Source organism: Semicossyphus pulcher, unplaced genomic scaffold (genome assembly GCF_022749685.1).
Source record: "Semicossyphus pulcher isolate SPU_LCO1_2020_fin unplaced genomic scaffold, fSemPul1.0.p SCAF_12, whole genome shotgun sequence".
Lineage (NCBI taxonomy): Eukaryota > Metazoa > Chordata > Actinopteri > Labriformes > Labridae > Semicossyphus > Semicossyphus pulcher.
The window spans coordinates 4,524,990-4,548,944 of NW_027211626.1; the positions used below are offsets into that span (position 1 = coordinate 4,524,990).

General features: G+C 40.3%; 1 protein-coding gene across 1 annotated transcript in view; it reads right to left on the reverse strand.

Moving 5' to 3' along the window:
* The window catches only part of LOC138588911 (collagen type XIX alpha 1 chain), a 129,627-nt gene that overhangs the window by 25,221 nt on the left and 80,451 nt on the right, over positions 1–23,955 (reverse strand). Inside the window, exons 17-30 of the mRNA XM_069659163.1 lie at positions 21,929–21,961; positions 15,540–15,575; positions 15,366–15,410; positions 14,613–14,648; positions 13,758–13,802; positions 11,976–12,020; positions 11,446–11,499; positions 8,944–9,024; positions 7,350–7,391; positions 4,722–4,799; positions 4,286–4,321; positions 4,060–4,113; positions 3,762–3,815; positions 3,024–3,065 (exon numbers count right to left, since the gene is read on the reverse strand). Coding sequence (XP_069515264.1) covers positions 3,024–3,065; positions 3,762–3,815; positions 4,060–4,113; positions 4,286–4,321; positions 4,722–4,799; positions 7,350–7,391; positions 8,944–9,024; positions 11,446–11,499; positions 11,976–12,020; positions 13,758–13,802; positions 14,613–14,648; positions 15,366–15,410; positions 15,540–15,575; positions 21,929–21,961 — 681 coding nt within the window. The remainder of the gene's footprint in view (positions 1–3,023; positions 3,066–3,761; positions 3,816–4,059; positions 4,114–4,285; positions 4,322–4,721; positions 4,800–7,349; positions 7,392–8,943; positions 9,025–11,445; positions 11,500–11,975; positions 12,021–13,757; positions 13,803–14,612; positions 14,649–15,365; positions 15,411–15,539; positions 15,576–21,928; positions 21,962–23,955) is intronic.

A 23,955-nucleotide genomic window follows, 5' to 3' on the forward strand; every position in this document is an offset into this window, starting at 1 on the left:
GACAGTAGCTGAATCTAACAAAGCACTTAATGGATAAAAAAGGTTGACATTTAAGGAGAGGGTGAGAGAAAACTATATGACTGCTGGCATCTGGCTTTATCTATTAATGATTAGTCATTTAAGGCATTGTAATTATTGTCAGAGTTGACATGCAGGAAAGAAATCTTTGTTTAGCAAAGTGCTGTCCTGCGGGTATCATCATTAAGTAACGTGACTAATCCACTTCAATCAAAGGAAACAAGAACAAATCAGTGATTTGCATGGATTTTGATGGAAATGTTGCATTGGGAATAGTAGCAGCCACAAAAGGTGATAATGGCTGACAGCTGAAGGCATTGCGTTTGGCCTTGCAGTCCTGGTGCACATTCTGTGTTCAGAAAAGGTGTCATGTCTCGTCGGTTATGTTAAGTTTTATGTTTTTAGTCCTGTCTTCCATGTTTGCCATGTCCACTTTTATTTTGTAGTAACTGTCCTCTCTCGTTTCAGAAACTTTATTTCCTGCCCTGGTGTTTCCTCGTCAGTGTGATTGTCTGCTCCACCCCTGATTGTGTCCACCTGTTTCCCATTTCCTCATGTTTTCTAAGTCTGTGTCCTGTGTCAGATCGTCTTGTCTCTAGTCTCGTCCTGATCCCTCTTGTCCAAGTAAGCTTCATTCATATTAGTGTGATCTGTGCTCTTGTCTTTAGTTTCCAGCTTAGCTGTGATTTTTTGTTTTTCCAAACATAATCTTAGTTTTCCTGCTTAGCAGCGATTTTATGTTATACTTTGTGTTTCTTTAGAATTTTTGTGGACTTCCTTGTTAAAATAAACCTTTTGATTTTCTGAATTTTGAGTCGTGCTCTTGGGTCCTTTTTTGAGTCCTGTCAAAAGGTAATGGAACCTCAACTGCTGTTTGTACTAACTGATGTGAAAAAAAGAGGCAATGTTCTTAATATACAGCTCCGGGAAAAAATAAGAGAGCAGTGTTCCTTAAATCAGCATCTCTCTCTTCATGTCATGGCCAGTTCACTCCAGATCTGAACCCCATTGAAAACCTCCTGAATGTGTTGCAGAGGAAGATGGATGGTCGCAAGACACTGTACAAAGCCGAGCTGCTTGAATTTTTGCACCAAGAGTGGCCTAACGACGCCCAACAGCAGTGTGACAGTCTGGTGGAGAGCATGCCAAGATGCATGAAAGCTGTAATTAAAAACCAGGTTATTCCAAATATTGATTTGAGAACTCTTCCTGAGTTAAAACATTTGTATTCTGTTGTTTAAACAGAAACATGAACTTGTTTTCTTTGCATTATTGGAGCTCTGAAAAACATCTTTTTTATCTTAAAGTAATAATCTTGAAGATTTTCATGTAAATAAATGTCTGTTAAGTCTCTATCTATCGCCAAGTGAGGTAACACAATGGTGATTGAGCCTATGGCCCACTGATGAAAGCCTTTGCATTTGCAGTATTACAGACTTTTTGTGGAAAAAAATCACAAGCGGCGCCCAGTTAGTGACGTGTTTTCCGTCAGCCAGCAGTGGTTGGTCTGCCAGAGAGGGTAGGCGGAGCTAAGCGGCTGCTTTTCCGGTCTCTGCAAGTGTTGCGAGTAAACAGTAATCTACTATGGCTGAACAAACAAAGAAAAGATGGATGAATACATGGGGCGTTGGTTTAGCTCAGTTGGTAGAGTATATATAGAGGCTACAGTCCTTTACGCACTGATCGTCTTCCCCCACTCTCTACTCCCCACATTTCCTGTCTCTCTTCAGCTGTCCTGTATAATAAAGACAAAATGCCAAAAAAATAATCTTAAAAAAAAAAAAAAAAAAAAGATCAATGACTACAGATACAACTTCAAAAATAAGTGAAAATCCAAAGAAAAAGAAACAAACTCAACGCTCAGATGAAGCAAACAGTCTAAAAAGGAAAGCGACCGTCAGAGAGGAAAATCAAGAGTTACAACCGGAGCCAACCGTGGACGTCACACATGCAACACTGTCTGGATATCTGTGAAGTGTGCTCCAGCAATTACCATTTATCATCATATGTGCTGCCATCTTGGAGATTACAACATTAACCAGTTGTCATTTTCTGCAAATAAAAGACCTAAATGAGAATATTTTATTTGAAATTGGGGAGAAATATCTTTTAAATAGCAGAACCTGAGAAAAACTCATTTTTGCAGTGGTCTCTTATTTTGTTCCGGAGCTGTAGATGAACATGTTGGAACACAATCTGAAGCTGTATGAGGGCTGGTTTTTATGAACCAGACTTCTAAGATTGATGCTGATAGTGTTTAAGCACACTTAAAAAAAGTGTAACCGACTTTATTACATCTGTACTTTGTTTCTGTGCTGGTATGTTTGAATCAACAGTCAACCTATGCATCTGTATAGATTAAATTACAGACAGATATACTACCATGTTATGATTGATGTTATATCTCTATCTCAAACATAAAGCTAGTTTAATCATAATGGGACAAAAACAACTGTCCAATTAAGTGTAATTGGTGCAGTATTAAATGTTAATTTACAGAGTCATCCTCTAAGCTATGTATAGAGGTTATCGTGTTCAGCAGGCAGCAACAATAAGCAAAGAAAAAATACATTATTGAGAGCTATTTACAATGTTTTCACACAAGGGATGATGAAATAAACTGTCACAGAGCAGCAACATCTTCAAAACTGACTCAAGTATCTGCAGAGAAGTGTCTCTGGATTTTGCACTAAACGTTGACATCACATTGCTGTGATATTTCCATATCTTTTTGAAAGGCTTAATGGCCTGGCTTTGCACATGCGGTGGAGCTGTGGGTTCGCCTGGATTCATTATGAGATTAATTCAATGTCTAATCTACAGATACGCCTCCCAGTCATGCTGATGAAGGCTCTCATGGGGCTTTTGCTATCTCTCTGAACTTATAATAAAAGTACCCTTTGAAATGAACCAACATTGATCCCTTTGACACGAGTCCAGGCACTCCTTTGCATGCAATAGTTTGACAAAAGCTGTAATTATTATAAACTATGAAGATACAATACCTTAAGTATTGCACCCATGTCTCCAACAATTGGCAGGGCAGTCTGTCAAAGAAAGAAAATCCATGAAACATTGCCACAGACTTAATTTCAGAGTGAACAAATCTTTCACATGGTGGGAAAATCCTGCTGTTGTTTGTTTAGTGCAGCTGCATCTTTTAAATTGCTCCACACATCATTTATAAGAGCATATTTTTTGCCTTGAAGGAATGTGATTTCACACCAAACGTCTTTTAAGAAATTTCTGTTTCTGTTCACTGCTTCATTTTCAGTTTTTATCTGCAACGCTCGAGGAAACAGTTTAATAACTTTGTCGCCGGCGGACAGAATCCGCACATCTTCAAAAATGTTGTTGTTCTCTGGATTGAGAGAAACATTCTGAATTGCAGGCCATGTATTTTTTAAAGACATAAAATGGACAGTAAATGCATTTCCTGGGTCTTTGCAAAACATGAATATATATAGTTTAAATTGTTCAAGGCTTTGATGCAGCAGCAGAAACGTGTTATTCACAATGAATTACAGCAAATTCTTACTTGAAACAAATGAAAACATGTGCTAACAACAGGGTGCTGCCAATTTGTCCAAAACTGCAACATTTTCCAGAAAGTGAACTTGGTTAGTGCACAGCAGGACTCGCTTCTAATTATCCCACACTGGAAATAGACACTTTGAATCGTGGTGCTTTACTGAAGCAGCGATGCTGCACTGCAGATATGATAACATGGATTTGTTACTTACTGGTTCACCTGGGGGTCCAGCAGGGCCTGGGGGACCTGGTCTACCAGGGGAGCCCTTTAATTGAGACAAAGAAAGGAGTTAACAATCCTCCTGGCTGTGATATCTTCAGACACGCAAGCCTGTGACTCTGCTCTCCCGCCCGTCTCGGTTGGTGGGGATTTGTGTCCAGGAGCTGTGATACGTAATACTTGTTCATCTGCAGTGGGTAGCTGACATTCTTTTATGCTCGCAGCCTTCTTTTATCAGCACATGTGTGAGGGAGTGAAAAAGAGTGGAAGGACCGACTGATCTCACTCACCTCTCTTCCAGGAACTCCAGGAGGGCCAGAGAAACCCGGGGGTCCGCGTAGGCCCTGAAAAACAAGATCATTTTTAACAATCTGGCTTTAAACAACCGGCCAACGACTGAGAGGCACTGCAGAGTGTTACATGTGTTGTAGAAATTGCATCAATGAGCAAATCAGTAAATAAAGAAACTTGACCATGCTGTTTGTGTGCTGTGGATTTAGAGAATCTTCCACAAACCTCAGGTCCTGGCTTTCCTGGGGGTCCCATTGGGCCCTAAGAACACATCACACATCTTGTTAACACCATCTGCCCTCTAGCACCAAGGATCCAATAAAGGAATTGTGTTAGACACCTTTTGCTCTATTGATTCTCCGTCTCAAACAATCCTGTATTTCAAAAATGAAAGCAGACTCACACGCGAGTCACAATCAAATCTGTGAGGTTCAAAGTGGCGTTGCAGAGCATACATGATGAAGGCAGAGTGCAATATGCACGCAACTCACAGTAATGACCAGCCTTTTCCTCTGAGAGGGTATCCAAGGAACACTGATATTGATATTCAAAGAGGATGTCTTCGTTTCTATGTCTAAAGATGAGAATCTGAAGGCGTTACAGTTTGAACTAAATAATGAATGTGGGAGACACAGACCAATCAATACAGCATCGTACTCACAGGCGAGCCGATGATACCCGCTCCAGGTTCGCCTTTTTCACCGTGGTCTCCTGGCAACCCTGGGACACCCCTCTCACCCTGACATAAACATACAAGGAGAGGAGTCGGTGCGGTTTGAATCCAGAAGTCATGGAGAGCGGCTGCACTGCATGATCATTAATATTCACAGTCTGCCGGAACTCGTTTTCCCCTTATGTTTCGCCTTTAGTAGCTTCAAGGGTAAGAAACACAACTCTGTTCAAGGCCAGCAGCACGCACACGTTCATTATCCATTTCATTTGAACTCATCCTGCATGTGTTGCATACACAGTATATTCAAATGTACTCTTAATTTAGGGCATCTTTAATGCATTGTTTTTTAAAACTGATTCAACATAAAAGAATCATATCATCAGAAAACCTTGAAATCTCTCCTTCCGCTAACAAACACATGTGAGCATCCTTTGGCTATTTGAATGGTATCACCTATATTAGTTGTTATCCAACCAGGTGTACATTACATGATGTAAGGTTGAAAATGTTGGGATGCACGATATTATCGGCACGTTATTGGTATCTGCAGATTGTGGCTTGAAAATGACATATCGGCATTGGCCGGTATGTGACTTTTCTGCCGATATTTCCGCCGATAAAATAACGCTTTAATTCTGCCTAAATGCTCGACGATTCCCTAAAACAAAGAGAAGAAAATGTTACAAACAAATAAATATGGCATTTTGTACATAACCTAAGTTTAAGTTCGTATATTGTCCAGTGAATGTGTACATTTCTGCATCTGCCGGTGGGCCACTACAATAAGAGTAGGCATGATATCAATTCCACTACAGGGGAGACTTGAAGTTCTCTGCAATACGGTGGAAAATGTGCCAAATATATCGGCAAAAAGGGTTGGAAAATATCGGCATATTGAATATCAGCTAAAAATCCAACATCCTGCATCCCTAAATATGCAGCTTTAACCACTCCATATGGTAGTACGAATGTAAACTTGACCTATACACCAAAGACATTCAGATTCTATGGAAATGTGATTTAGCGAAACAGTATCCACTATTTTTAGTATGTTTTAAATAAAATCAACCGGAAACAGCTTTATGTAGCGGTTCTACAGATCTTTTTATCCCCTGGTTTACTTGTTTTGAGGAGGAGAAGATCTTTGTGGATAATTCTGCTTCCATTAAAAACCATTTGAATAATTTTAACTTAATGAATTCCTAACGTAAGATGTCAAACCTGGACATGCTCAGTCACAGATATTTAATATGCAATTGTTTGTGTTTCGTGTGTTTCAGTTTAAATTTTCTTTAAAAAAAAACACAATTGTCTTTTTATAACCTTTTTTGGTCTTTTATTGCTTTTGTTTCTTTATCTCTTGATTTGTACTGCTTATTGCTTTAACTGCCTTTCTTTCTGTTTCATCACTTTTACTTGCATTTGTTCTTGCTGACCTTTTGTGTTTGAGTTCTTCTTGCCTTTTGTTGAACTTTCTAGACTCTCTGTCTGGCCTCATTGTTAAATGTTCTGTAATTGGTTTTGTATTCTGTAATCTTCCTGAGTTCCTGAGACTTTTCTTTGTCTGTCAAAGCACTTTCTGTTTTTAAAGGTGCTATATAAATAAAGTTATTATTATTACTATAGACAAATATAGTTAATTTTAGTAACCTACACTTGCTGAGAAAATTAAGAGACCGCTCCAAATGTTTCCTGAATCAGCATCTCTCTCTACATGTCATGGTCAGCCCAATCCAGATGTGAACCCATTGAACACCTCCTGAATGTGATCAAGAGGAAGATGGATGGTCACAAGCCATCGAACAAAGACGAGCTGCTGGATTTTTTGCGCAAAGAGTTGCACCAGTGTATCCCACCAAATATTGATTTGTGGACTCTTCCCGAGTTAAAAAATGTGTATTCTGTTTAAACATGAACTTGTTTTCTTTACATTATTCGAGATCTGCATCTTTTGGTTTTCTTAACCAGTCGTCACTTTCTGCAAATAAAAGACCTGAATGAGAATATTGGATTTGAAATTAGGGAGAAATGTTGTATTCAAAACAAACACAAACTTTTAACTAGTTGAACCAGAGAAAAACTCATTTTTTCCGGAGCTGTATTTTCTTAAGTGTTCCTGATGAACCATCTGGTTTCTTTAGGCTTCCTGAATCATCAGGATACTCCTCAAACTGGCAGCATCAAGTTCAGCTCATGACAAATATTTAAATAATTAAACTTTTTTTGCCATACCACCCAGCCCCGTGATGAACTAAGACACATAGAAAATGACAGATGGTGATGATTATTTTTTTTTGGCTTTTGCTTTGATCAGATAGGACAGCTGAAGAGAGACGGGAAATGTGGGGAGTAGAGAGCGGGGGATGACGTGCACCAAATGATCAGCAGACCGGGAGTCACACCTGCGATCAGTGCGTCAAGGACTGTAGCCTCTGTATGTAGGGCGCCTGCTCTACCAGCTGAGCTAAACCAGCGCCCCTGGTGCTGATTAACTTTTACATAAAAAAATGGAAACCACTGGCCTGTACTGTACCTGAACATTAAAATAAACCATAAATATCACTGATCTATCTGAACAACACAGTGGGCATGCTCCACTACAACAGAGTTTCTTACCTTGGGACCACGAGACCCTCTGGGCAGAGACAACCCGTCGCCCTGAAGAACAACAGGAAGAAGAAATCAGAGTCGAGATTTACTGAACATTCAACAACAATTCACTTCAAGGTTCAGCACAAATAAAGTACAAGTGCTGGAATTAAAACAGGAACACTAAATATGTATGAGCTACACTCCTCAGAACACACATGAGCTCCGGTTCAATACTGTTTACATTTTTAATCGCTTCTGTGAGGCAAAGTGATTATGCCATACCGCAGAGAAAAACCTTGTTTGGGATGGAGGCAACTCGAAGCATTATTTACTGTACAGTTCAGATGAGACATTGATTTCTGTGCTCAGCATGTATTTGGGTTACAAGTCCTACATTGCACAATTTAAATTAGCTGTGCAGAGGTTTTGAACGAACACAGCGATTCTTCAGTTTTAAATGCACTAATTCACTCAGACACAAAACAGAGGAAAGTTTGGGAAGTGCCGAACTTTCTGAGACAAATAATATGATCCTAAGACGAAACTTTCCTTGAGCTACATTAGACCTCACACTGGCCCCCTGCTGACACAAAACCTTTTCATCGGTACCACAGTGTGATCGCTATGCAAATAATAGAAGTCAAAAGAAACAAAGAGTAAATTGCTCATTATTCATTTAAAGGAAAAATCAATACAGCTCCTTTAGACGGCTGACTCATTAAAGAATCTCAGAAGACGTGCATCGAGTTCTGTTTATTGCTTTTTTCCGTTTCTTTGTCCCACATAACAAAGACCATAAAATGCTGAGGATCGTTTTTGCTCCATTTCCCCCAGACAGAAATGACGTTCATAAAAACAGCCGGAGGACTTATTCAAGAGGACGTCAACAACACAGACATCTCTCTTTGTTTAAGCTTTTGAACTGTGTTAACCTCAGAGGTCATCGGCCAGTCGAAAACATCTCCACTCATCGCTTATACGCACACACAAATATAGCCCTCTTGTGAACCCCGCTCCAATTTTCACAGTGCTGGAGTACATTAAAGAGGTTTAAATACTTCTGCCTGGATGCAATCTTTCCCTTATTACTCTGCTCAACTGAACACAGTACCCTTTTGCTTGATGAGTCGCTCTGCTGTCAGGCTTAATGTTCACTTCAGCGTTCACACACACAAACAAACATGATTGTTTAAAGCCGTAGAGCACTTGCCAGTGATCGAGAAGTGCAAGCGTCATCGACCAGGACATGAGGCCTCGGCTGCACGTGTGCCGCCTTTTTGGTTGAGCTGTAATGAACATTTCTATATGCAAAGCCATGTACATAAAAGAGAGTGCATCGACAGCTAAAAGCTCCACAATGGGAGGATAGGTGATTACACAGGCTGGTGTTATCCAATGGTGGATGACTTAATGGCACCACATGCCAAAATGTGGCGGCAGCTGCACAGCTGGAGGAGCTCGTTTCCTTTAACTTATCTGCAGCTGCTCCAGCTGTTTACTAACACTCACTTTTCCTGTTGTATTTCTTTTCTACACCAACTATTCCTACTTTTGCGTCCTGTGACCCGAGGGCTGAAGCCAACAAGGTCAGATGAAAGTGACTCGATAAGATACCCACCATGTATCCACCTCCAGGCTCTCCAGGTTCACCCTTCGGACCTGGAGGTCCCTGTAGTCCCATCACTCCACCAGAGTCCCCCTACAGAGAGAGGCACACAGCATTCAGACACTTCTCTATGGACAGGATATCAGACAGGCTCTGTCATCTTAACAATGCAAAGGCTGTTGTATTACACACAAGAAGAGTCTGGATTGTAAAGCAGGCACACACCATTAAACACAATCATTTTGCACATCAGTGGGCAGAAGCATTAACACTGTTTGCAGAGGAGACAGCTTTAGGCTCCACAAGGACCATCACAAAACCATCATGTTTGTAGGTTGAAAACTGCTGTTCAGAAGGCAGCATTGTCTTTTTTCAGGTGCCTGCGTCAAACACACTCACCGGCCATTCATCAGGTACACCTGTACAATCTAATGCAGTTCGATACCACAGTTTTGTTTTTGTTGACTTTTGTTTTCTTCTCAATTATGTTTATTACTGAGGCCATAGTTAAAGGTGGTGTTCTACTGAGTTTGTCCTCCCTATCTACATACATGAGGGGGCTACAGTTTTAGGAACACCTTCAATTATTATCGAATCAACACCTCTATGACAGCTTAGAAAAAAGCTTAACATTACAAGCAACTTAAAAGCAAATCTTACGGCTGAGCTGGTGTATATTGGAATACATTAGATTTTTCAGGTTTACCTAATGAAGTATATATATATATATATATATATTCAAATGGTTAAACTGTCAAACCAAAAGAGAAATATATTTCTTTATTTGATTTTACCTCCAAAATGTGTAAAATAAACGTCCACTATGTATTTATAGTGCTGTTGTTTTTACCCCATGTAAGCATTGTTGCTCTATTGATGACTATATATATTGGTCTTAAAAGAAATTTCTCTAAAACAATCTAAAATCCTGTTTACCCAATACTTAAAGGTGACATATTTTAGCTATGCAACCAATTTTCTATTATTCTAATGTGTTTTTGAATCTCGTTGGTAAAGTTTGTTTCGTTTTAAAAATTATATACATATTTTAATTTTTTTTTTTTTCCGGAGCCTCTCCTTCCTCCTGAAACGAACAAGCCGTTTTGCCATTCAAAGGTCAGACCTTAGCCGCGATTGGCTGACAGTATTTGGAGTGACCGCATAGCCGCAGTTGTATAAAACATGGCTGCTCTGGGACCGGCTATTCGGCCTTATGTACAAGCCAGAATCGCCAGGAGGTATCAGAATGGTAAGTGGAAATCTTGACTAAATCTTGACATAACGACTTGACTACAAGCTAGTGCGAGAAGGCAGCCTGAGGTGAATGACGGTGAATGACGATTGGTCGGTTTCAGCGAAAGCAAGTTTCTACTTAGAAACCTGCAGCTGTTCTGAACGGCCCATTTCAGAGGCGACCTTTTTAAACATGTCATTCTGGAAAAACAAGAATTATGTAGTTTTCACTTTTTCACTGAGAACAATAAACACCCAAAAATGTGAAACCCGTGAAAATATGAGAATATCCATTCCAAAGATTTGGCCCCTTTAAGTTTCTGATCAAATGTTTCCAAAGCTAGTAAAATATAATTCACCTCAGGTGAACTTTGTCTTAAGTGCTAATGAGCAAATGTGAGCATGCTAATAAGTCAAATTAAGATGGCGTTATTGGTACATATTACCTACTAAAAATGCATAACAGGCATGTTACTGCAGCATTGGACCTGTTAGAATATTAGCTTGCTGATGTTAGCATTTAGCTTAATAGAAGACTGTGCCTCAGCTAGTTCCTTTGTTAACTGGCAAAAAAAAGTGTCTGGCACATCAGCCTCCATTAAATTGTAGTTTTAACACTTCAGTTTTTGTTTGAATCAAGACATAATAACTTACTACATTTTGGAAGTGCTACCAGACAGGTCTATTTGCTGTATCCACAAAGCACGGCCTCCTGCTCCCAACTGTCATGCCTAGCTAAGCTAATTGTCTTCTGGCTCGAGATTCATATTTAGCTCACAGACATTGTTTGTTCTTTTAAATTTATTTATTCATAGACTACCACACGACTGTAACCAGAATGGCCTCTTGCATCAGTATAGCAGAGAAGACAAAGGAGGATTAAATGTGAATAGATGTAGGAGGTTTAAGCACTTTAGGTTTATGTCTCTGCCCTGGAGTGTAACAGAGTGACTCCGGTGGGTGGGGAGACTTGAGTACTGCTTCGTTTATTCTGACAAGTGACAAACCCCATCAAATATGCATTTCGACTGTGCTCTTTTCTGCTTTCAGCGCAGCATTTGGAACAAGCCCTGCTGCAAGACAAAAATGTGCGTACAAATAACTGAGTAGTCGGAGGCATCAAAGGCAAGAACACAAAGATGCGGCATGATTGAGGATGGCATGCAGGGCGAGCAGTCTGAAAGGTGTCTTCACGAGTTGTCTAGCATGTTCAACCTGTGATAAAACATCACAGCTTCACATTTTTCTTTGAGGTGAGAACTTGAATTGAAGTTTATCTACCTTTTCTCCTTTTAGGCCATCTCTCCCAGGCACCCCTGGCTCCCCTGGCGAGCCCTGTAAATAGTGGTAAAAAGAGACACATCTATCACCGGGCCTTCATCTCCTCACACACATTTATCTCCTCCTCCTCACTGCTTCAGCGGGCTGCCGTGTTCCAACATAATTTCCCTTAGCCAGGATTTATGAAATGCCTCTTTTCCCTCCCTGCTTTTGAGTAAAGACAGATGCTCATTACCGAAGCAGGTGTGGAGAACAGATTGGGCCTCTGCCTCCGTTCCTGGCATAAAGCGCTTAGATTTGCCTCTTTCCTCTAATTAATTCTTAAATTTGATTACTGATCGTCTGTGTAAAAATTCTGGACATTTCCTCCTGCTTCCTCTCTGTCTCTGCCTGTTGACATTTATCTGTTTATCTCTCTCGATAAATCTAGCAGACTGAGTAAGGGAGTGGAGGAGATGGCAAGGTGATAGAAAAGGCAAAGAGAGAAAGGCTTGACATGAAGTGCTGGTGTCTAGTGCCAATATACTTACTGGCTCGCCTAGGAGTCCTGGGAGACCAGGCAGGCCTTGCTTCCCCTGGCAAAACACAAAGGAAAACCAATACTTTGGATTATTTTCTCCCTATATTCCATGGCAGAACTGTCTGGGCTTTCAAATGTTATATCCCAGTCAACTACACAGTTGACATCGACTTTCTAGTAATTCAAAAAGCCGTGTTGTTCAGACGCTGCCCCGCTGCCTTTGTAATAAATCATAGTTCTTTCCATGACTGAGCAGCGGTAGGTCTGCACACACATGAAAAGCGTGTATGCCTATCACGCTGTTGTAGATAACGTGCTTATATGCATCCATCTTTTTGACTCATTATTGCCTTTGTATCATTGGATGAACTGAATGATCCACATTTCACCATGGAAACTGGGCTTATGTTGAATGAAAACAACTTAAAAAACGAGCACACCAGCATCCTGGCTGCTTTCTTTGTCTTCTTCTCGACTTGGATGAAAATGTAACTGCAGTATTACACAATAAATGTTTTATAAATGTTTTCAAGAATAAAGAATCTTCCAAAGAAAACTAGTTTGTTCCACAGTGAATGGATTTACAAAAAGTGTCATATTCAATTATTCACATTTTCTTTTATATTGTCCTGATTTTAAGAACTCCTGTGATGAATGAAAACTTTGCTCAAGGTCTTAAAATGTTCGGTGCACTGATAACGACAGAAAAACATTTCTGTTTAATATTACTGCTTTCAAGTTGGCACATAGAAGGCGGACTCTCAAGCAGCTGAGGAATACACTTTTAGATTTAAAAGTTCTTGGATTTAACTCATCAAAAAAGCTAGCGATACAAATGCTAAAAAAACAAAACAAAGGGTCCTTGAAACTTCAAATTATCTTTAAAATAATATGTTAAGTTACGTGATGTTAGTTATGGTAGCTATTTTTTCATTTGGGGTAGACGGTAGCTCAGTCTGCAGGGGCTTGGGTTAAGTCCCGATATGGACCAAGCGTGGAATTGGGGCTTGGTAGCTGGAGAGGTGCCAGCTCCTTCCCTGGGCTCCGTCGAGGTGTCTTTAAGCAAGGCACAGAATCCCCCAACGCTCAGGGTGCATGTCCATGTGCAGTCCCCACACTGTGACACCTCTCCATTAGTGCATGTCCATGGAGTCCTGTTTGTGCATGTGTGTATTTTGGGCCTATTTGTGTACCATGTTTGTAAAAACAGACTGAAAAGAATTTAATTTGAAATTAGAAATAAAGTTCTTCTTCTTCTTCTAGTTAGCCAGCTAGCTACCTGTTGCTAGGCAACAGGAACGGCGCTATTTGACACATGGCTAAGGGAGGGAACAGCTAATGACACAGACAGACCGTGACGCATCCTTCGTAGCCTGCGTCATTTGAAGGATGCAGCCCCCGAATTCAGACACGGCTTATGAGTCAACTTTGGTTTCTGGTCTCTTTTTCTAAGGCAATAGTCACTTGTAAGTCTGTGTTGGGCTGGGCATATTAGTTATGCATGAAACAATAACAAGGTCAACTCAATCAATCATATTCATTTGCATTCATTCACACATTCCACTAAAAAATATCCTGTTACATTGGTCCTAAAAACCAGCTGGAGAAATGGAGAACAAAATGTTAGATGCTCAAGTTATTGTAAAAAAGAAAACTCTTTTTCGAGCTCTATTATTGACCTAAACTTGAGCAACACTTCATCTCACTGTTGTCTATACTCAGTATAGACTTGTCACTTTAACCTGCAGTAAGTCGTGAAGCAGACATGAGATAAACACAGTATAAGACTCACCTCTGGTCCTAGATCTCCCTTCAGTCCTGGCGGCCCCATGTTTCCCTGTTATATCACCAGAAACGGTGAGTCAGAGGAAAAGGGAAGGCAGGAACGTGGAAGAGAAAAACAAGGCATTTTTGTTTTTCACAATAACATTGAAACGCAAACTATTGAGAGAAAAATTGAAGTATATATTTGATTTCTGGCTAAATTTAAAGCAACACTTGAGTCGCAACTGAAGAGAATTAATCTGGTGTGTCAGTAGAAATTTAAAGTGATGATTTCGAAGATTTCATGTAAATAAATGTCTGTTAAGACACCAACTGTTGCCGATGGTGATTGAGCCTATGGCCCACTGATGAAAGCCTTTGCATTTGCAGTATTACAGACTGGGTGTCTTTGGGCGACTTTCACGGAAACAAATCACAAGTGGCGCCCAGTTAGTGACACGTTTTCCATCAGCCAGCAGTGGTTGGTCTGCCAGAGAGGGTAGGCGGAGCTAAGCGGCTGCTTTTCCAGTCGCAAGTGTTGCGAGTAAACAGTAATCTACTATGGCTGAACAAACAAAGAAAATATTGATGACTACAGATACAACTTCAAAAATAAGTGAAAATCCAAAGAAAAAGAAACAAACTCGACGCTCAGATGAAGGCAAACAGTCTAAAAAGGAATCGCCATAGGTGGCGCCAAAGAGAACGAAACTGAGATCTTCGAGATTACAACTTTAAGGTCCTCTGACAACAACACCAAAATGTGCCAACTCACTATAATGTCAAATAAGGAATTTCCTTTCTACAGAAAAATATCTTGATCAAGAATCTGTACACTCCATTCAGCTCCACCCTGTTGTGAACTAAGTCTTAAACATGTTACCTTCGAGCCTTGCGGTCCTTGAACTCCTCTCTCCCCCTGTAAAAAGTAAAGGTGATAGACATTCGTTGTTTCTAAAGACATTCCTCGAGCTGACTGGAGAAAGGTTTTATTTTGTGTGTTTAAAAATCCTCAAGGACCTTCGAGAAGTTAGCTTTCATACTGTGTGAAGGTTAAGAACATGGAGTATTTTCTTTTGCAAAGTTTCTTTCTTTGTTCTTGGATTGCGAGTATAATCAAAGCAGCAACTTTAGAAAAAAAAACTTCCTCTGAGATACCATGCACAACATTCTCTGCTCTAGCCTCCATACATCTTAGACTCACCACGGCCGTATGCCGAGTGTTTGGCCATAATACACAAATCTTCTTTCATTTGCAGATCCTTATTTCTATTCATGTCATCCCTTTTTCTTTTTGATTCAGCTGCTTTTGATGTTTGGTCAATGGCTGCCTCAGTGGCCTTTGAAATCTGCTCGCCTCAAGTAGATGCATCTGTTGTTTTGAGGTCCAAACAATAATTGCACTCCGATATATTCTGTGCTCCACCTCTGCTGAGCACAAAGGCGACATTGAACTCTGAACAGCAGGTGATGTTCTATTGTTCTTTCCTCGGCGAATGTCAACGCAGCTTTTGTTGACGTTACAGACGATACTGAGACGTTTTTCACCCTGTGGTGTCAAATGTTGGACGGAGAGTTGGAAAAACTAAAGCTGAGGAGTTTCTTACAGAAGTACGATAATGAGGCAAATAGTTACCTGATCTCCCTTCTCTCCATCTAGGGTCCCCTCCTTCATTTCGTCCTCAAACACAAGATAAACCAGACCACTTCAATGTCTGACTAAAGTGTATCTTGTGTATAGTTTAAAGAGGAACCACACAAAACAAACCACATGAACATTTCAAGTTTTATGATAGAAACAGCTGCTTACAGTTCCAGAGAGTCTCAATCCATGAGCTGTCATCACCTGGAAGTAATGAGAAAGAGACACAGTGTCCTCTTAATTACAATTAATACAAGTTCAAATCAGAGAATGACTGCTCTGAGCTTTTGAAGGCATTATTGAAGTAAAAACTCCTTTATGTAAAAGTATACAGCTCTGGAAAAACTTAAGGGACCACTCCAAATGTTCCTTAAATCAGCATCTCTCTCTTGATGCCATAGCCAGCCCAATCCAGATCTGAAACCTCCTGAATGTGATCAAGAGGAAGATGGATGGTCACAAGCCATCGTACAAAGTCGAGCTGCAACAAGAGTGGCCTATCGTCACCCAGCAGCTCTGTGACAGACTGGTGGAGAGCATGCAGAGATGCACGAGAGCTGTGATTAAAAACCAGGTCATTCCACCAAATATTGATTTAACTCACGCCTGAGTTAAACAGTATTCTGCTGTTAACATGAACATTAACCTGTTTTCTTGACATTATTCGAGGTACTAAGAACATTTTTTGCATCTTTTGGTTTTCTTAACCAGTCGTCATTTTCTGCAAATAAAATAAAAATAAATAAATAAAATAAATAAATGAGAATATTTGATTTGGAAGTAGAAGAAATGTTGACTACAATAAAACAAAAGTTTAACTCAAAGACACAAACCTATAAACAGAAGAACCAGAGAAGAACATACTTTTGTAGTGGTCTCTCATTTTTTCCCAGAGCTGTACGGCTCCAACATGCACCTCTTGTAACCTTTTTTGTTGTCCCTGGGTTTGATTGGAAAAGACTAAATCCCTATTAAGAATGATTTTATATTTCTTTTATATGTTCTATAAATGTTGTGACAAGGTCACTGGGCAGCAGAACCTTCAACAACCATATTAAAAGAAATGGAAGCTAAAAGGTCAAGACCAAGTAGCCGAGGCGGGCTGAATCCTTAAACAAATACAAGTGAGGAGGAGAAATGTCGGCTTTATTTTCCAAATTAAAGCAGCAATTATTAGGATTAAAATGATTTCTTTGTGGACATAAGAAGCACAATAAAATGTGTAAACATCACAAAAGGTGAAAGAGGGAGGCTGATGCTCATGGCGAGTAAAAGTGAGCAGAGCAATCTGGAGAGCAAATGTTTATTATCTGTCTTTATTACGAGGCTGTGTTAAATGCTCGATTCTGATTGGTTGATTAAGGCATCTAAAGCGTGTTATTTCTGTATAGCGGAGAAAGCAAGAGAGGGTAAAAGTAATCAGAACATGGTATGGACTACGACGAGTTTAAAGACTGATTAATGGAGTAGCAAATGTTAAAAGACATCAGGTGCTGCAGTGACTCATCATCACCATTCAACAGTTAGTTCTGACCAAGTAATCTGATTGGACAAGAGGCATTCCATGAGTGCTGATATAGAATATAACATCACTAGGACTTTTCACAATGTGTATCACTCCGCCTCAGCCAGGTGTTCCAAACACTATTACAGCAGACCGTGTATGTCTACATTGATCAAGCTGGTACCTCTGAATCACACAGCAGACTCTTATTTCACTGGTTGAAATTAAAACCATACAGATAAAGATACATCATACAAAGTAGCTGCTCAGTGGTAACATGCAGCATCATGCATACGACCGAATCACAGCAGTGCTGATGTTCAGTACAGCATCACTCCCTCTCGTGTGACATTGCTTGATTTAATTATAAGAGTTAAGCGCACAGTTCAGCATTGCTTTGGACATAGTTCCAACCGTAGAATCTGAGGGACTATTTCTTGAGTGGAAGAATTAATTCATTAAAATAATTTCCAAGTCAATGCTTGGAAACTCTTTTAATACGCCCTGCCTTATGTTGGGGTTTCTTTCCGCTATTACAACCTGCTTGCTGTGTATTATCCCTTACACAATCAAGATGACTAATTACATCTGAACGTCCTCACTGTTTGTGTTGTGTTAACCTCATGTTTCACCGCTGTTTGCAGTTAAAATCAGGTCAGTGTTTGGTGGTTTTAGCTGATTGATAAAAGATAATAATGAACCTCCACAACGCTCGACCTGTGCCTGTCCTCGTCCCCTTTAAGAGTGTTACTGTGATATTAAGTTTAACAGTACAAATACATTTGACCTGAGGCTGCCTCCCCTTCTTTAGCAACACTGGCCAAAGTGACCTTCAGGAAATTGTTGAATCCACGTCTGTCCCTGTTGAGTATCTGCATAATCAGCCTGCCTTCAACCTGCAGTCATTCAGCAAAGAAGCCACTGTTCATTTACATGCCACAGATGCTGAACAATGACTCCGTTCCATCAGTGTGTGACCAGATCTGACTGTTTCTCAAGAGCATTGAAATGCTGCAAAAAAAACCTTCCACTCAACATAACTTGGAATAACAGATTTGGTTTAATAGATTATAAAAGTCGCTTGTAAAGCCAAACTGGCAGCAATAAAGAAAATCCAGGAGTATCTCAGAGCTGAAAAGACTGTTTTTCCACTTTAAGGGCAGAGGGAGAAGTGATGGCCGAGCATGCCTGTAAGCCCAGCGCTCCTCCCCGTCACTAATAAACAGAGGCACAAGAAGGTTTATGAAGAGAGGGTAATGATCTGAGCCCTCGCTTCTGCTGTGTAAGGGAAATCAATGCTTAACTGCCAAAATTATCTGCCACGGCAAAGCAGAGAGCACAGACAGAGACTGGTACTAAATATTCAAACAGCCTCATTTATCAAATGACTAATGTTCCCCCCGCTCTGCTGTGTGCTATTATACATCGCCTATATCCTCTCTCCACAAGGTAAACACAACTGGGTATTTTAGCTTTGACAGAACATTTCTTTATACTCCTCTAGGTGAAATGAAATTTTGGGAAAAGAGGTAACTATTTAAAAATAATCACAATATTTGAGTATGATCACAGTAAGGGATTTTCTAGGGCGAGTGGGTCGTTTTCGTAGAAATAAACCCAAACAGGGGTTCTGCATCACCCTGTCGAGGCTTCTTTCTGCTAGATCAACCAGCTCATCCTGCTTATTACACGGCTACTTACCAATTGATTTAAAAAGGGTTAAAAAAAGAGTCATATTCTCCAGTGTAAACTGCATCAATACAAAGTTAAACTCTGTAGCCTTCTCTAAATGTGCCAATTAGCTAGTAAATAGTTGTTACACTTCACATGAAAGATAACATTTCCACTGATGTTGAAGTGGGACACGGTGAAGAGAACGCATCACTGTAGATCTTAAAGACCAGCTCCAGTCATGTTTTAAGACAAGAGATAAAATGCTTTGCTTGGAATAATAAATTGTGTCTGATGTGTTTTTTGCAAATTTACGTTTAATTACCTTGTAAAAATCCTCCCAAGGGATCTCCTCCTTCTCCCTCATTAAGAATTCCTGAATCTGCATAGTCCCCGCCCACTATGCACATTTCCAACCGCCCCCTCTGTCGCCAAAACAAAACACGTCTCTGCCATTGTTTAGTGTCAACCTGTTGAAGCTAGCTTGAAATGTAGTAATTAGTAGTAGCAACGTTAACGTTAGTAGTCGGTAGTGAGTTTGCAAAAATGACGATGACGGTTACAGCTGGCTCGCGCATCGCCGTCCATTAACGGGATTGGCTCCTTAGGTTTGTGACGTCTCAAACCTGCCAACCTGAAAACGTGTTGTTCAGCCTGTCCTTGGTACACTGCAGTTTAAAAGCAGACAGGCCCAGCCATGGAGATGACTGCTGATGTTGTCCCTGATATGTCTTGTAGCACGTGAAGAACACCACATGGAGATGTTTAAACACTTGATTTTCACTGGAGGGGGGTCTTTTGGAGGTTTTCTGCTTTGTAACTATCAAAGGCGCCTTTGTCTCTTCCATTCCCAGCCATTACAAAACTGTGATAGTCCATATCATGTTCAGTTCAGTGTTTACGCCACATGTGCCTTCCTCAATTTTGTTGACTTCTATGATGTCCAGCTCTGCTTTGGTGTGACTCATAGACATATTGCTAAAAACAGCCTGGCGTTAAATGTACAGGACTTCTTTCTGCAGATTAATATGATTGGATGTGTTCCTCTGATTAGGCTGGATAATTGCATCCTTAGCAATGGTCTGTTTTTTATAGCAGTGGTCAATACAGAAATAGCAGACCGTAGAATGCAATGTAATTAACCAATCAGAATCGAGTACTCAAACTGCGCTGTGTAGTAAATGTTTTGAAGAGAAAGTAAAACTCCCTACATTTCTTAAGATGATTGCCTTTTATGCCTCTATTGAGAGAGAGGACAGTGGATAGTGTCAGAAACAGGGGAAGAGAGAGTGGGGATGACACAGGCAGCAAAGGGCCGAGGGTGGGAGTCAAACCTGGGGCCACCACATGGAGGGCTGTAGCCTCCGTACATTGGCTGCCGATTACACTGGTGACCAAAACTCCCTAAATTCATATGTATGTTTTACAGGAGTAGGATGTTTTTTAGTCAGACTGAGACCAGAGAAACCAGTGGAGGAGAGTGATATTTATAAGCTGTATAATTATTGTGTCTAATTTCCAAATGAGTCACCTGCTAACAGGCAATAAGAATAAGAATAAAAGGCATCAAACTTTGTTTCCAGCTCATGTCTGAAGCTTTCACAGACTCAATAGGAAAGAGTCACCCGAATGTCAAAACCCTCACTGTGGGATTTGTGGGCTCAGATGCCAAGTCTGCATGCAACACTTTTTATACATTAATTTCTATACTTGACTCATAGTTGCAGCATGCCTCTGGAGTCATTACTGCCCCCTCGTAGATCTTTAACTGATTTGTCACAGACTTTAAAATGTCTGAGCAATGAGTTCTATCATCCGAGGGCCACCCACTCTGTGTCACCTTCAGCGTACATCAGACAGCCACCATGACGTCAGGGCTTCTCTGTGTTTATCAGCGTCTCCTGTAAATCGCAGCACTGGCGTCTCCCAACAAAATTCATCTACAATTTGTAATTACGAACATTATAAACAGGTCATCCTCTGCATCATTGCCCCCATTAATTCATACCGTAAAGATTACAGCATCAGTGGCTGATGGCTAGTGCAATTTGTTAATTTGATGCTAGATACGCTGGAAGTAACAGATTGCAGCTTTCGATGCCTGTGCAAGCTCTTCCTGTATATTTCTCTGCTGGGTACAATATTAAAAAGAATCACTCACAGTGAGTTCATTACCTGAAAAAGCAAGGACGCTCTTCCTTGGAGAAATTCAACACAACTAATCTCAAGAAACTTTAAAAGGCTGCCCCATGTTTCTCGCCCCGTTATCAACACAGATCCACTGCTTAGACAGAAAAGGGTCTAAAGATAGAACAAATCTGCAGGCTTGTCACAGAATGGAAATTGGTTACAAGGTGACATGCCAACATGTTGAAGGTGTGACAGCAAAGGGGAAGAAACAATGCTGTTGTTCTTCCTGAGCGCCACTTTTCTTGTAGTAGCACATTTTCTCAGGTTGTTCACAGAGAAAAAAGCACTGATGTTCAGAGCCCGACACACATGGAATTATGTGGAATACCTATACCAATTCTACCGATACAGTGGACGAGATATTGAAGTTTTGGGCTGGTAGAAAAATAAACCTTTTTTTCCCGCTAATCTGTTTTGGACGGTGGATTGTGTTGGAAACATGGGAAGAGGGAGACGGGATGACATGCAGGAATGGGCTGAGAGTCAAAAGCCCCTCTTACACTGCCAGTTCAACATGGGATTATTACGCCTCTGTTACGTTTTGTCTTCTACGTAAAATGCACAGAGGCAGAATAGTGGGGCGGAGTCATTCCGCCTCTGAGCCGGCATTGCAGGTAGTAACAGAGGTGTAGCAGAGGTGAAACAGCGTCTGTGTAAGCAGCCGACAGGACGGAACAGCGCTGTGTACATGTATTTAAAGCATGTGCTGTTTGTTTCACCTCGCGCACCTTTTGGTTCCCCACCGTCGGAACGCTATGTAAAATCACATGCTGGGGCGGCTTTAAATGGCAAAGGCGGCATGACAGCGTCGCTTCGTGTGGTGGAAGGGCAGGAGTCAAACCCAGGGCCGATGCGCCGAGGACTGAGCCTCTGTACGCACGATTTAACCACTGAGCTGAGCCAGCGCCCTGAAAATAGTCCTTTACTACATGGATTTTGGAGCATTTTTGCAGCAAAGTCACAGTTACAGTTTTTATATCACGCCATATTGGAAAACACATCTGCTGGTACCGATTTATCTGTCATAGGCCCCTATGGCCTGATAATATCATCCGACCAAGTTGTTGTTCTTGCTCTACTGATGGTTGTTACTCATGCAACATGGCTCTGTGTCCATTTTGGCAAAACAATGAAAACTATCTCAATGAACAATATTCTTTAAGGTGAGCATTTGCTACTTTATTGTACTTACAGGACCAGGAGGACCAGGAGGGCCGACATCCCCCTGAAAATACAACAGAAAATATCAATCACTACACACTGATGGATAAAAAGACAAACAGACATTGACAGAAAAAAGGAGTAAATAAAGTAAAATAAAAAATATATAGAGCATAAAAATGCACTTTAGAAACTGCTTCTGAAAGCAGGTTGCCACAGGTGACCTCGAACAGCTACATCATTGGTTTTGGAGCAACAATAAAGGAGGCAATAACACGAGCAGACTTCAGAGAAAATACTGTCGAACTCAAGTGATGTAAGAAGAGCCATGAGATGACTGGAAAGAAAACATTAAAGAATTCTTGTTAAAAAGCAGACAGAGATGGTGTGTAGAGAGTTGCTGCATGAATCGAGTGTGTACATATAAACTTTTAACTTTGGGTGCTCCATGGAACCATAGAAGGTTCTTAATTGTGATGCATTGCATTTGGAAGTCTTTATTCTTTCATTCATAATTTACAAGCTTTGCCATGATGCTGTGGGTAAAAGCATAAACAGAAAAACATCTGTGTAAACTGAGAGCTGTAAGCAACTACATAGCATTAGATGAGAGTGAATGGTGTACTTTACCAAGCCTACACAATCTATATTTATAAAAGGCTTTATATAATGAAATGTTTTGAATCATCAACTGAATCTGGATCAAAATACAAATGATGATTGACGTCATGCTGGTTTTGGACCCTGAAATCCATATATTCTAAGGGCTTATGGGTGAGTTGAACTCCATTAATCTCCAACATACCATGATTTATTCTCATGTTATTTATAAAAACATTTCTGGCTACCTCGCCGTCATCAGTCGAGGTTTTTTGGCTATGCTAGGAGCAAGGCTCTAAGGATGGCAATCCGTCAACACACCACTTTGGCACGAGTGGAAATATCACTGTTTGATGAATTGCAATGGCATTTATGCAGATATTCATGGTTTTTAGAGGGAATTGATTTAGGTTCAAGTTTTTCGACAATCTGTTTTCCACAACATTTTTGGGGTATTTGCCACAAGATTTTGGGTTTTAATGAATGCAACATCAATGAAGGCATAATGTTTACCTAAATCGACAGTATGTGTATAATTTTGAGCATATTCAACCTAACTTTTTATATGCATCAACATGTTAGCATTGTCACTGTAAAAATGTTAGCATTGTCATCGTAAACATGTTAGCATTGTCACTGTAAACATGTTAGCATTGTCATCGTAAACATGTTAGCATTGTCACTGTAAACATGTTAGCATTGTCATCGTAAACATGTTAGCATTGTCATCGTAAACATGTTAGCATTGTCATTGTCAACATGTTAGCATTGTCATCGTAAACATGTTAGCATTGTCACTGTAAATATGTTAGCATTGTCATCGTAAACATGTTAGCATTGTCACTGTAAATATGTTAGCATTGTCATCGTAAACATGTTAGCATTGTCACTGTAAATATGTTAGCATTGTCATTGTAAACATGTTAGCATTGTCATTGTAAACATGTTAGCATGTAGACGTCGCATTTACAGCCTCAAAGACCACCAGCACGGCTCTAGACTCCTGTTTTGCGATGGCAAACCACTGAACCCTATAAAATAGACTGAAATCCAGTCCCTTAGCTATTCATTTGGTTGGATAAAAGATTTCATTCAAGAATGTAGGACATTCCAGGAAATGGGAAATACCTACAAGAAAAGCATTCAGTGAAAATGGCAAGTTTGGCATCCCACAGCTAAGAAGCCAGGGTTTATTGGAAACTAATTACCACCCAATGGTTGAACTGCCTCCAACAACCATGGGGTGCTAATTGCCCAGACTCATATAACTAGTAGTTAACATTTAAAGCAATTTATTTAATGGTATTAGGTTTGTTTTATGTGAAACGGAAGTTATCAATAAATTTATTAAGATAGAGTGCCATCCACTGCCACCTGACTGTACAACAATAGGAGACCACTTACTGTGAGCTATGACAACTAACATGTTTTGAAAGGTCCTAAAAATCTAATGAGGTC